Source organism: Falco rusticolus, chromosome 2 (assembly GCF_015220075.1).
Source record: "Falco rusticolus isolate bFalRus1 chromosome 2, bFalRus1.pri, whole genome shotgun sequence".
Lineage (NCBI taxonomy): Eukaryota > Metazoa > Chordata > Aves > Falconiformes > Falconidae > Falco > Falco rusticolus.
In genome coordinates, this window is record NC_051188.1 from 9,813,147 (window position 1) to 9,828,324 (window position 15,178).

Consider the following 15,178-nt stretch of genomic DNA (forward strand, 5'->3'; position numbering starts at 1 on the left):
GTGTTCTATATTCTCCTTTTTTGAGGCACAGGACCACAAGGTTCATAGTCCAGTACAGAGTTGTGATTAGCATGTACTTTTGTGTGTGGTTTAAGTACGTATAAAATACGGAGCCATAAAAAAATTTAAACTAGACTTTTTTATTCTGTTTGTAACAGATACCAAAATACTAATTTTGACAAATTGTGGAAACCTGCTGTTGGCCCACTGTCACAACATGGTTCTTTCAGGGCAAGTTCTGAGGTTTGGTTGTTTCCCTAAAGGAAGAACTAATACTTTTGCAGCTGTCACATACCCATATTGTTTTCACAGGACTCCTATTTTTGCAGTTGATAACTATATAGTTGCTTGGTGGCAGATTTTTATTAATGGTATTTATGACTTAATGGGACAGAGCTCCAGGGGAGGACTGGGGCAAAGAAAAGCTCTGATTGGCAAGATGCCCCTCAAAAATTCTTGGATCACACACTGGCTATATTTCCTTATGGTAAACCCCAGATTCTCCAGCTAGTGCCTGATGCATCAGAGAAACAACGTATATAGAATGGTCAAAGAACTGGATGGAGCAACAGGAAGGTGTGTGAGGCACATGAATGCAAAGCTAGGTTGCAAGGGGCTACAGGGAATTGATGCTAAAATTTGGGGTGTAGGATTTGCTTCACATGAACAAGGACAGCACTGATTTTAATGCGCTTTGGAGCAGAAAGATTTTGGAGCAAGCAGTTGCTGTTTCAAGGAAGTCTGAAGTTCGGGCTGAGGACATGCAGCTGGTGAAAAGTGGGGTAAATATACTTAAGGAATAATAATAATTTTTTTTAAAAGCAATAAAGGAGATGGGATATCCTAACTAGAACTTCAACATTAATATAATGCCAACAAGGAGTTATACAATATTTGCTGTGTAAACAGGGTGAAAATGTCATTTAACTATGTTATTTGCTCATGATGACATTTGCAATGTTGTGGGAGTTTTAATTAACTCCTACGCAAGTTAACTGCTGAGCTCAGAATGAATTCTGAGCAACTGATGGCCCCTCTCCCTTCTGATCCAAGCTCAGACAAAGCACCTGTGGAAATAAGGAGACAGGTAGGAGAGACCAAGGAATAAGGAACAATACAAGGTAGCATGATAGGTAGTCTTGTGAACAGCCCAGCAATCACCACTGCTGGTGGTCTTCATGGCAGAAGAAAGCTACACTTTAAATCATACCACAGGCCAAATCAGTGATGAGACCTCCGCTGCAAAGCAAGCCCATTTCTGTACTTAAAAGCAAAGTCAGAAGTGGAGAGGGTGAAGAAAGCAACGTGTCAGTCAAATGCAAGTTCTCAAAACTTGAACTCGGTAAAACAGATGAACCAAACAGAAGGCACAAAGGCACCACGCTCATGTTCTGTAAGCATCTGCACACAGACAGAGGCAACAACTGAAATGCACACATTTCCCAGGGGTGGTTTGTGTCCTGAAAGGAAGGAGTAAAGAGGGCTGAGCTTCATTTTCACAAACAGCACAGAAAGAGCCCATGGATACCCAAAGGTTGAAGCTGAAAAATCTGCAGACTATTTCAACCCCAGGTTTTGGGTTTGGCTTATGTTAACTTCTGTATAGAACTTACTGTAAGAAATTCTAAGCATCATGCAAGACTTGGGAGCACATAAAGATAACTGTCTCTTCTGATCATCAAGTTTAGAAATATCAACAGTTGTTGTTTTTTTTTTATAAATTTTCCAAATTTGCAATGTTTTACTTAATTAACGACACCACTTTTATAATCTGTTAGAAAAGGATCCCCAAAAAGAAACCTTTCAAATCTACTTTCCAGATATTTTTTAGTTAAACTGTGGTAACTCATAATTCCAAATCTGAGGAGTGTGTGCTTTCTTGTTCTGCCAAATCAGTTTCAATGAACTGGGAACAAAACAAGCTGATGTTTGGTAGCGATTATTCAGCAAAACTTGAGTGGCATCTAGAGGAGTCCGCTATTGTCCCCCGGGAAGTGCAGGCATGCATGAAGAGCTGGTGTTTGGATACAAACTGTCCCATTTCTCTGGAAACCGTTACACACCTGAGCTTGTTGAAGGTGCTCACACAAAGGAACCAGAAAGTCCAGCCAGACTTTGTATACTCATTGCTTGAAGCAGCCATGTACCTCTGCGCAGAAACTACCACAAGAACAGGACTTCCCTAAGCATCCCTAAGCAAAGACTAAAAGAAATATGGTGAAGCTAAGCAAAGATTTCCCTCCCTAAGCAAGGATTAATAGAAAAATGGTGACACACCGGCAACTCCAGAACAGCAACTTTGCCTTCTTAAATAAACACAGCATATAAACAGTGATTACAAAACCAGAAATCTGCCTGGCAGTAAACTCAAATATCTGTCCTAGAGCTTTTCTATCTTCTGACTCTCTTTCCTAAGTGGAAAGTAGCTTTTTGCTTTTTTTCACTACATTCATTTAGATCCCATCAGCCACTACATGTTAATGTGCTCCACAAGTTACAATCTTGTAGTTCATAAGGGTACTCGAAACATCTGAGGCACGACAAAGAATCCTTCAACCTTGTATTCCCGAACCAGTTCTTAGCTACAGCAACATCCACACATCCTGTGCGTATTATATAAGGATAAAAAGAATTTACATCATTCAGCCATGTCACTTTTAATAATCATTCCATAATTAAAAAGAGCCTGGGATACACAAACAGGTGGAAATAACAGGATGCATGAAGAAAGGACTTCAAAGTAGGAGAAAATTTCCTTCAAGGCAACTTTCTCACCCAAAAATCTTTTTTCCCTGTAGAGGCAAAACTCACCAACTGTTCAAATCAGAGTTGACTCAAGTTATACTGGTTTTGGTACTAAGACAGCTGGAGTTCAAATAACATAAAACAATCCAGGTCTGGAGCCAAAATTCAGATGTGTTCACCTTCAGCATTAATTATTTAATCAGAGGAAAGGGGCTTCCAGCATCAAGCCAATAAACTACATCTGTTCTCCTTTTTCTCCATTCTCTTAATCCTGTCTTTTATTGAGCCTGCTTTCAGTCATAATTTAAAAAAATTAATGAACATTAACGGCAATAAAGAATAAAACTAGCACTCCTTATGGCACTTTGCCTGAGTATATCGTTAAGGCATTTTAACTTCCCAGTAATGTAACAGTATTAGTTTTATTACTAATGTCAAATTTTATGTAAAGAAACATGATTAGACCTTTTTAGCAGCCAATTCTGGTATCTTCCTCAGAAGTGTCAGTAGGATTCACTGACAATATAAGAATTGGTAGTCATAAGATCTAACAGCAGAAAATAACCTCTATCCCATCTCTGTCTTCTGCTTCCAAAGCCATGTTGATTTTGCTGGAAAAACTGACAGTACCACGTCATTAACGTCTTTACCCACTGCCAGGAATCTCATGGAATAACTAAACACAACAAAATACACGTTACTATGGAATGCAAAAGGCCCAAATCAAACAGAGCTTGAGGTAACAGCAAAAGAGTTGACCAAGTGCTCATCGCTAGTGACTAGATATTTTTAAAGAAAATCAGTAGCAGTTATAGTGATCCTGGAACAACCTTGTCACATCCTGCAGGCAGACTTTGTAGTCTTATTATTCCTTCTTGTCATCTTCTGCTTCACACATTCCTCCAGTCTGAATTAAGAGCTGGTATGAATATAGCAGATACAAACTGAATGATCCACTACTACAGTATCTCTAAAACTGTCCCCAGGGTTACTAAAAAGAAAATATTGCTTCTTTGTTAGCTCCTATGCTTGCTGATAAATTCCAGCTAAGCACAGCAGTACACAGCAAACCTGGGGATGCTTCAGGCATTCTCTAAACCTGGAGCTGCAAGGGCTTAACAAGGTCATGTAGATACTCCTGACCAATTTGACAAACCCTCCCAGCCCAGCAACTGTGGATCATTCTTCCTTCAGAGTCACTCAAAAGGTTTGTTTATTTTCTTCTGTAAGCATGCAAAAAATCCTCAGTCAGCCTCTAAAATCCCAAAGAATTGCCTTAAAATTTTTATCTGTTTAGAAATAAGAACTATGGGGCATGTACTCTTCGCTGTCTCAGGTTTTAGTCCATAGGGAGTTAAACAAGATCCATGCTTTCATAAATTTGCTATGTTCTGGAAAATTGTTTGTAACTGAAAAAATTTTGGTGGGTTGCTGTTTTTTCCCCTGAAACTGCTTCAAATCTGGACCTTCCAGAAAAAGGACTATGACATCAGACAAAAATTCACACTATATCATGTCAGATTCAAAATACGGTAGTCAGTACCTAAATGACCTAGTGACAGCATATATCCTCATCTCTAGCAGGAAGAATTAAGCAAAGGTGTGTGTTTCCTGATGAGACCTAGAGTTTACTAGGGTGATGCATATTGGTATTCCATGATCTATCTGTTCTGGCTCTAGCTGGAGTGTCCCCACACACATCAACACCTCCTGCTGCCATGACATTTAGTAACCTACAGAACAGAAGTCTCAGATTCAAAGGGTGGTATTAAAGTGCTCTTAGAGCATCCCCGCAATAAATACCATACTGCTCAGAATGGTGGACGGGCCTTGTGAACGTCTCTAGGATCGTATACAACTACGCAGCAGGGTGATGTCACCACAAGATAAAAATTACTGTAGAGCACAGAACAGCAGCAGTGTTCTAAGCACGGTCCCTCATCAATTTGTACCAGCAACACACTGCAATTTAACAGCAATGTTTTATTGCCTTAAGGCATGTAGTTCACCTTAATACCTCTGAGTGCTGTGTATCTGCTTTCCACAAACACATGCTGCACAGCTTCAGAAGTCTGTTATTTCAGCATCATCAATATCACTGTCTGTCTCACACCCTGGAGCCTGTCTAGTCAATGAGACACATTGTCTTGATACACTGCCATGGCTTTTTTTCACTGCTGTCAAGTGGTTGGACACGAGGCGTGCCCTACAGCCTCTTTTTTTCCCTCCAGAGGTGCCAGATGAAATGTTGGCTTTAAAACTAAACAAGCAGTAGCACTTGAGGCAGCAGCAAGGACAGAAAAAGCATAAGGCTGATAGATGACAACACTAAGGACAAACTAGACAGTACATGGGACAAAAAAAACTTTCTAAAATCCCTTTTGTACATGCTAAGCCAACTTTTTTTTTTTTTTTTCCCCAAAGCTCAAGCAGAAATAGGTGACCACAGAGATACACAAGAGAAAGAGAAAAAAAACTCTTTAGAGGGCAGGCTAATAGCAAGATCAGCCTATTAGCACATGCATGGATCTCACATCTCTGATCCGGGCACGAGCCATTGCAGGGACTTCAATGTTACTGTAGGGTTTAAAGTCGCCATCCACCAGCTCAGCTGCAGCATCTGCCAGGCAGCCACAGAAGAAGACACACTGACTTAGCTCTGAGCCACAGGGCTAACCCAACCTGCAGGGCTTCACGTTTGCAACTACCACAGATCAACCACTGCAAACCCGTCATAACTTGAGTGTCTAAGTCCTGACAGGGTAACGAAGCTGTGGTCTACAGCCATAGTTTCACCTCTGTCATATCACAAAATAATTGCATTAATAGTACGAGCCACCACAATGCCATGAAACATTTTGTTAATAAATAGGTGCTGGCTTCACTAGTCACATGTCAGCACAAAGACAGTAATTACATTATCAAAAAAACATTGTTTAAAGAGGTCTATAATAGCTGTTCCACTACTCACAATACCCAGCGCACACAGCAAAAGATGGAAAAATCATGTTAGAAACCTTTTCATGGGAAAAATCACAAGAACTGTCAATTAACTAAACTACCTCCCTCTGAGGTAGTGATGTATGTATCTAGACTCTACTGTATGTCTCTCTTTTCTGTGATGCACATGAAAGCTAAGCACAATACATTTACTAATACCACCATAACGCAGACAATAAATGAAAGAGCTCAGATTTGTATTGGAAATTTATCTAAAGATGGTGCTGCCTATATAATGGGAGGTAATGTTGTGCCTTTATCCAAATCTCCGTCTCAGAACAGCAGGTTCTCAGCTCTTCTAACCTCAGATAAAGCCATTTGTTTTCAACAGAGAAAGAAATACATCACTTAGGGGTCTGGATTACCATTTAGTTTGCAAGGGTCTCAAAGCTACCATTTCTGAGGTTTCTTCCTCTCTTCCCTACTTTTTCTGTCCTACATTTTCCATTATTCAAATAATTGCTTTAAAAAGCAAGTAACAGTGTTGCCTGAAGACCTACTAAATACCTGCTCCTATGCAAAAAATTATTTCTAGAGTGACTGCTTTTTCAGAAGCAGTTTCTTGCAGCTTTTTCTTTTGGCTACCTAAAAAGATATGCATTGGGATATGAGCAATAAAAGTTCCATTAACAGCAACTTCTCATCAGGAGTTGACAAATCTATTACCCCTTATCTTTTCTCTTGATATGCAGTTGCTTTCCCAACCTAAAAAAAAAGTCACTAAGGCCACGATATATTCTTTTAAGGTTTCAAAACATAAGACTCTGTGTCAGTGACTTGACCCAAAGCATAACTGGCAGAATTGGTTTGCCAGCACTGTGTATTCCCCCTCAAGTCCTTGCAGCTAATGGCAGGAAATTGTTGCTTCACTTTTCTTCATCTCCCAGGTGCAGGCAGCAGCAGCTGAAGCCAAGCAAGAGGAGAAATGTCTCAAACTAACCCGTTCTTCTTCACATTTCACAGCATATCTCACTGCACTCTTCTTGTAGCCTTTTGATTTAGGTTTGTAACTGAGTTCCCTGAAATAAGCTGTTAACTGTCTTTGGTATCAGCACAACCTGTCAGGAATGGGAAAAGGCAATACGAAAGCGAATTTCAAGAAATAGGATAAAGGCTGAGAGAAGAGGTCATGAGAAGAGTTCAAATGACAGTATGTCACATAAAAACGCCAGCCCGATATCCTGTCTGCAGAAGTGGCCATTAGAGCATGCTTCAGCAAGATTGCAAGGAACGTGGCAAATATAATAAGCCTTCCTCAGTCAGTGGGTTAGAGACCATTAATTGTCACAGGGCTTAAGAGACCCAAGTGAGAACTGGGCTCCACGGTACAGATGGGGCATCAAGGGTTAGGTAAACTGCCTGCTTCTCAGCAGCACGTTTGTCCCCGGGAAAGAGATCCCTGTGTAGCAAAGCTAATACAACAAACGGTCTCTGTCATGTGACAGTGTCCTGCATCTTACACAGTCCTACCTGGGCAGATCTGCCCCTCAATGGAGAATATAGGTACTGAGTTGGGAAAATAACATTTAAATGCTAAGAGAGAACAATTCATGCCACAGAGGCAACCAAAAAAAACCTTCAGAGATGCCACTTCTTTCAGAAAACTCATTTAGCTAGTACTTCCCCACCCCACTTGTCCCAATAACCCACTGTACTCTCCCAGGTAGGAACAAGCCACAACAAAAGAGACACCATACTGCGACTGACCAGAGGTTAATTAGGTCCATAATCTACCTCTGGCCAACATCCTATAGTTGAAGCAAGAGCGTAAAATCAGGGTGATTATGGAGCATACGTGCATATGGCACTGCCCTCCCAGCCTTTGCCTATTAACGTTTCAGTGACTCCCACAGCCATGTATGCAGCCGGACCAAAAGTTCAACAGATACTCATGGACTTACTTACTCTTCCTGAATTGGTCAAATCCCTTTCAGGGCAGCAAACTCACTTGACTCGGTTCCACAAACACACAAGCTGATACAAATTTAACAGGGAAAATGTTTCCACATAGGAACTGAACAAGGTGGTGGTGTGTATTTGTCTTCCTTACAAGGAAATGCTATGATAAGCAAGGAATAAAGTTAGCCACCAACGAATAACAACAACAACTATCTCTTGAGTATACAACTGTCACCAGTGTTGTCACAGGGAGCAGCAAATTACCATTCTCCTCTGCAGGGAATCCTGGCTTACACCCCTGGTCTGGAGGCCATTCAAAGAGCAATGGAAGAGCATGGAAGAACATGAAAGCAACCTGTAATCTCAGTGTACTACAGGCATTAATAAACCTGGCAGCCACCCAAACTGCTGGCACCAAAATCCGTTTATCTGGGAGCTGCACATTTCAGGATTTCTGCAGACACTACTACGCACAGAGGCACTGCTCTGCACAGGGGCAGCAGGCTATCAAAGAATCGGAAAAAGAGGCAGAAACAGAGGAACATTGGAAGTTATTACATTGCAATCACAGGATCTGTTAGTAGTTGGAAAAATATGTTATCTGAAGAAATGCACATCTGAATAAAGCAGGGGTTGCATCAAGAATGTAATAAAAACAACTTTGGGAAAACAAGCATGAACAATCTGTAGTGAGAATACACCACAATCAAGGAACAATTGTGCTGAAGCCAGAAAGGGATAACAGTTCAAGCAAAGGTATTTGGCTCTGAAAAGGAATTGTTTTTCTACATACCTGTCCAGTCTCCTACTACTTTAAGGTGGACCCCAAACGTTGCTTTGGTATCTGTAGGGCACTAAAAATATTAAATATATTAAGGACCACTTCTAAGTAACAAGAAAACAACAAAATGCATTCAAAGTACAGTTGTTAAGACAGAACCTGGTGTAAATAGGTGATTCCTGAGCAGCCATACCAGCAGCTATACCCTTTAAAAAGCAGGCCTATCACCAGTACAGGTCAGGAACTCAAGCATGGTTAGTCTCCTCTCAGTTTTAACCCTTTCTTCTGGTCACAGAGGAGGTTGGGATGAGCTTGTCTGGGGATGTGATTTGGAACAGCCACTTCGCTAAGCATTACTCAGCAGTGATACCAACTGAGGATACAACAGTACAAATACTCCCTCTGTTATTGACAATTCTCACTCAAAATCAGGCACTGCCCCATCACTCTCCATCACATCAAGGCGCTTAAGAGACTTCTGGTTCTTAAATATCATGGCACATCTTTTCAAGCTGATCATTCGCACAAAACTCATGCTTTCTTCTAAACGGAAACTTGGATTTTGCTGCACTTCTCAAAAGTTTAGAGTTTGCAAAGGAAAAACACCAGACTGCATGGCACATGCTAAAAATCATTTTGCAGCCACCATTCTCTCACTCCGCACCTATGTCCTCACCTCAAGGCTACTTACTTGTGGCTGTCAACACAGGAACAATATTAATTACAATCTTATCCACACTACGGTATCTAAAAAACTCCAGTTAAGCCATATCAAAGGTCTAAGGAGCCTCCTCAGTTTCATTCCTTGTTAGCTACAAGGAGATTTCAAATGCGCCGTCTGGACAGCTTTTGCAGGTACACCAAATTTCATATATAAACAGGACAAGCAACTATTCCTCAAGATTGTTCACTTTCCTTCTATAAAGCAATGTCATTCATTTCTTTTGATAGAAGATATTAATACTGAGATCTGATGCCTGCCTTAGAACCTTTTAATACTAAAGATGATCCAAGCTCCATCATGAACCCAACACCCAACAGATGACGCTCCTATCTGGTTTTTAATACTGCTACAGACAAATATGAATTCTGAGGAGAGGGCTTAAATTCAAGGAACACATCTAGATTATAAATAAAGGAGGCTCAGGTAGTGAATCCAGGCACCAAATACTCAACTATCCACCACGCTTGTGAAGACACTTCTTGGCTTTGTTCCGGACCAGTACGATTAGCATTCCCAAGACAATTTCTTGTGGAGTGGGAAACTACTGGCCTCAGCGCTGAGGATCAGTTTCTATCGGTTCCTTACTTAACAGCATAAACATAACAGATAAAAGGTCAGTTTTCTTTACATCTTGGCAAACCTAGAACAGGGAATACAATGTCCCTGCTAGTCATTCCATTTTCCTGAAGGTGAAGAGCATTCTTGTTAAGAGTACTGATTACTAGACATACTTATATTTAGTTTCTTGTCATCTTTCAAGTTTTCTTACAAAAATTTGGTACACAAACGTAACAGTCATAATTATTGCAAGTCTCAGGCTTCAAAAAAATGGCATCAAGAGAGGGATGCAGGCCAATCTCACATGAGGCCAGTATTTTCTGTGGCTAGGTGCAATGTCTTCCAATAAAATTGTGAAGACCAGCTCTCCATATAATAGCAGGTAAGCAGCCTCTCAGCCGGATAGTTGCATACTGGCAGCAAAAACATCTGTTCTCCTGGGGGCCTCCGTAAAAGCCTTTGGCAGAGCGCATTTTCAGTCTGGTCTGTCCCAGAGCTCTCTGCTGTTCATAGGAGGTTGAGTGATTTTCTTAGTTCAACTAGGCACAGCCCCAGTCAGCATACCTTCTATAAAAGTGTCTGTCAGTCCCTCCTTCCATAAAAGTTTATAGCAGAATACCCCTTGGCTCCAGCCAAAGTAGGTCCAAACCCGTTATCCTTTTTATCACACTTGTGACCGACTCCTTTCTGCACTACTCTGAAAAATTATCCGATAAAAAAAGAGATTAATTTATCTTCAGGCTTTAGGAAGACTTTTTTGATACCTGTAACTGGATATGAGAGTTCCTCAGAGAGTTCTAGAAAAATCATATTGTGCCGCTAAATCTTACCAGAAGAAACATGCCCATTATCTAGGTTACACAGAGTGAATTTCCCCCCGCTCAAAAGAAAGACTGTAGACAGCCCAGCGAAGGGCCACCAAGACGATGCGAGGACTGAAGAACCTGACACACAAAGAGAGGTCAACAAGGGAATGTGCTTGTGTAATGCACAGAAGAGAAGGCTCAGGGAGATCCCTGTCTTCTAATACAAAAAAAAAAAAATCTATAGAGAAAACGAAGGTGCTCTCTTTACCACCATGCATGGTGACAGGACAAGAAATCAAGGGCACAAGTGCCTTTGGGGAACTTTCATCTAGATATAAGAAAAATATTCTTCATCACAGAATAGGTAACCAGAGAAATGGTGTAATTTCTCTTGCTAATTCAGTTTACAAGTCCCTGGGTAACCTAACCTAAGGCTCTTGCAACAGAGGGTTGAACCATACGATCTCCAGAGGCCTCGTCCAACTTAAGACTTTCCTATAGACTGTAATTTTAACTCTGAAAATTGTATTTATGTTTTTACTGTACAGAACACTTACTTTACCTCTCTCATCTCTGTAAACACAATTAAGTCTCCAAATTATGGCTTCTTCCAGACTGTTAGAGAATATATTCCAGAAGCTTAAGAAAATACTCAAAGACAGTTTTTCAGAAGTTTAATCATGAAAGTGGGTAAACTTTCCCATCAGACCACTGGGCATATGTAATGAAGTGCAATGAAAATATCCTCTTATATATTTAACCTTCTTCATGAAATCACGGAATCATAGGATAGCTGAGACTAGAAAGCACCTCTATAGACTGACTGCTTCAATCTCCTGCTCAAGCAGGGTCTGCAACAGCAGGTGGCTCAGAACAGAGTCCAGCTGCACTTTGAATGTCTCCAAGGATAGAGACTCCACAGCCTCTCTGAGCTACCTGTCTCACCCTCCCAGAAAAAGTGGGGGGTTTTCTTATGTTCAGATGGAACCTCTGTATTCCAGCTTGTGTTGTCCTGTCACTAGGTGCCAATGAGAAGAGTCTGGCTCTGTTTTCTTCACTCCTCCATCAGTTCCAGTTATCTCAGCCTCTCCTCATGTAAGAGATGCTCCATTTCTGGCCCTTTGTGCTCCAGTATGTCCATGTCTCTCTTGTACCAGGGAGCCAAGAACTGGGCACAGACCTCCAGATATATCTCACCAGTGCTGAGCAGAGGAGAGGGGTCACCTCCCTCAACCTACGGGCAATGCCCTGCCTAATGCAGCCCAGAAGGCTGTTGGCCCTCTTTGCTGCAAGGGCACATTGTTAGCTCATGGTCAGCTTGGTGTCCACCAGGACCTCCTGGTCAATTCTCTGCTGAGCTGCTTTCCAGCCAGCCAGTTCCTATCGTGTACTAGTACCTGGGGTTATTCCTCATCAGTGGCAGGATTTGGCAATTCCCTTTCATGATCTTCATGAGATTACTGTCCACCCAATCTTCCAGACTCTCAAGTTCCCTTAATGGCTGCACAACCAGCTAGTGTATCAACCATTTTTCCCAGTTTTGTATAATTTGCAAACCAGTATTTACCCCTGAGGTCATTTCTGACCATTTCACCATTTCTGACTGGCCTCCAGCTGGACTTTGTGCTACTGATCACAATCCTTTTAGCCCGGCAGTTCATGCAGTTTTCCATTCACTTCCCTGCCCATTCACCTACTCCACGCTTCATCAATTTATCTATGAGGATTTTATGAGAAACAGTGTCAAAAAACTTGTGAATTATGGTGCTCTTTTCCATTTTACATGTCTAAGTGCCTGATCACCTATTTTACTTTTAATTTGCCACATCTCATCTTTAAAACACTGCACAGCTAAACGCTGTTTCAAGATCCTTATTACAGTCAGCTCATACACACATTTAAACTGACATCTATTTATTTTCTATGAAGACAAGCATAAGCTGAAGCACCCTCTTGAATTGGAAAACATGAGAATAAGCACATAAGCCTCGGTCAAATAAAGGCGTATCAAAGCGGCCTCAGCAATGCATGATGTCCTCTCTCTGCAGCTGTGAACAAAAACAATTAAAATTGTTTTTAAAATGTGTTTTGGCAAATAATACTTGAACTTCCCCTTGCTCCTTTTAATCTGGGAGCCCTGAGAAACAATCCAGTGACTATTAACCGTATTGTGGCAAGAGCTGCATGCAGCCCCTTATTTTTCCCCAATTGCTCAAAAGCAAATTGTAAAGATTAGGCAAACCTGAAATATATATATATATATATATATATATATATAAAAGGCTTTCTCTTAGCTCCTTTACCTTAAATAATGTTTTCCAAACAGGTAAATCACTAACTTGAAAAGTCTGTCATGAGAAAGGACATTAGACATGGTTAAAGAGAAGTTGACAAGTGCATTTGTCAGTAGTTCTTTCCGCATTTTGAAGAGTTAAATGAACCCTGTTTGCCACAGTCATTTGATTAAAATGCTACAGTACACAAATTAACTGTGGCAGACAGTGTAATGACATGAAGCTATGTTAATCTTATTCTAACCTCAAGCTATCTATACCTTTAAAAAGGAAAAGATTTTACAGGTAGGAACGTCTACACTAATCAGGTTATCTGCCAGCATCTGGCCATCCTCCAAAAACAACTCGAAATCAAAGGAATTCTGTTAAATTTAATAGAGCTCTGCAGATTTACACCCCTGGAGAAACCAAACTACGCTCTCAGCATTGGAAAGTTGGTAGATTTTCTCAGAGTTATTAATCCTATGTGAGCAAGTTTACAATGCCTATTTTTACTGTGGGTTTGTATGTATTTTCACAATCAGAGCACTGAGAATAGTATTTTATATGTAGAAAAAATTATGGAATACAGATTATTCTATATCTTGATGAAAAAACACCTTTCCATATTTTTTTTTCCTTTTTTTCCAAGCTAACTTGAAATACAAATGCAAATTATCACACAAGGAATTTGCAACAATCCCTGGAGGACTTTATGCTTATAAACCACCAAATTAATTGCACTCATCAGTAGCTGTAGCTCTACTATTTACCTCTATGATGAGAAAAAAAGATTAAAATTTTTAATAATCTTAATAATTTAACTATTTTATGTTTAATGCACTACTAGATTAAAACAGACTTGAAATGTATTTTATTTATCAGTTTTACATTGTGAACATGACTCTCAGTTGTTCTCTGTGCCTTGCTTTCATATGACCCCAAAGTGAGTGCACTAGTTACTATTACACCCAATTTATACTGGTTTAAAAATCTATTGGAGGCAATGAGCAGTTGAGGAATCTGTGCATAGGAGAGCACAACATGTAGCAAATGAAATCTATGTTATCAGCATCTGTTTCCATCTTAGAATACCCTGGATATTTAACATTACTGGTATCTCTTCCCAGACAAGAATCCTGGCCAGATCAAGAAACAGAACAAGCCTTGCTGAAATTTAATGGTGTTAAATACTACTGAAATATTGTAAAAACTCTTTTTAGACCTTGAGTTCCAGGGAGTTGGGATGAGTCAACAGCAATCTAGCAAGAAAATAGAAAGTTATTTCCTGAAAGTTTCCAGTTTTGTACATCTCTACCACAAGAACTGAGAAGACTCTTGACGTTCGGTCTTGATTACAGCACTGCCACGGAAGCGCTGATGCATACACCAGGATAACACTGCCGAATACCTATCATCAGAAAAAAAGGAGATGCAAGGGATGCCCAAGTTATGTACCCCCATGTGGTTCTGCAAATAAAGCTCCTTACAAGTTCCATGTGGAGATACTGCTTTCAAGCTGATGCACCACAGTAAACACCAGCTTCTGTGTTTGGCGCTGTAGCAGGTAGCCTGAACAGTGCCCAAGGTTTCAAAGATCTGTGCCACAGCGGGAAGAACAAAGTGAAACCTCATCTTTGTCTGATCTGGGGAACTAAAAAGCTCATTGAGGAGTTTGTTCAAATAAAGGGAAACTCCTTCAAAGAAGGCTTTCATCTCGGGGGAAAAATCCACGATATGAACCGAATATGGATTTGCAGATATCCTGGCAGGGACCCCAACCACTGCTGAGCCCCTGATCTGTTTCCGTGTCTCTGTCTGCCTGCCAGGGTGATCCAGCTGCACTGCGAACCCTGTGTCATCAGCCCGTCCTTGCTCCAGACTCAGATGAACCCTTACACATCAGAAAAACACATTAAAATCTTAGCATGTTTGGGACAGCAGCAGAATTGGGGGGGGGAAAAAGAACTGAACTTTCCCTTCTGAAGCTGGGGGCAGCAAGAAGAAGAAAAGGTTTTCAGCTGTGAACCTCTGAAGCTCAGTAAGCTGTAGCTTGTCTGGTTTCACACAGAACTGATATAAACATTCTTAAAATGATTCATCCCAACATTAGAAAATCAAGGGGAGTGATGACAAACACAGACACGCTATATAAAGGTAGCCAAAAAATAGTAGCTAGACTTAGTCTGACTCACAGGAGGTGAACTCTGTTACACTGGCTACCCCTGCTTTAACTAATGAATCCCATAAGAAGCAAATTTCATAGGAAAAAAAAGTTAATCAGAGGAGTTACTCTTTTAAACACATTTCTGCCTCAAAGGCTAGGAGAGTCTCTGAAATGGCTTTGTTTATTTTTCTGTTTCATGTTACTTTACACATCAGATACTGTCTA

General features: G+C 40.6%; 1 protein-coding gene across 1 annotated transcript in view; it reads right to left on the bottom strand.

Annotated features, from left to right (window-relative positions):
- Positions 1-15,178, bottom strand: part of NOX4 (NADPH oxidase 4) — a 106,616-nt gene that overhangs the window by 50,862 nt on the left and 40,576 nt on the right. Inside the window, exon 12 of the mRNA XM_037377951.1 lies at positions 8,438-8,498. Coding sequence (XP_037233848.1) covers positions 8,438-8,498 — 61 coding nt within the window. The remainder of the gene's footprint in view (positions 1-8,437; positions 8,499-15,178) is intronic.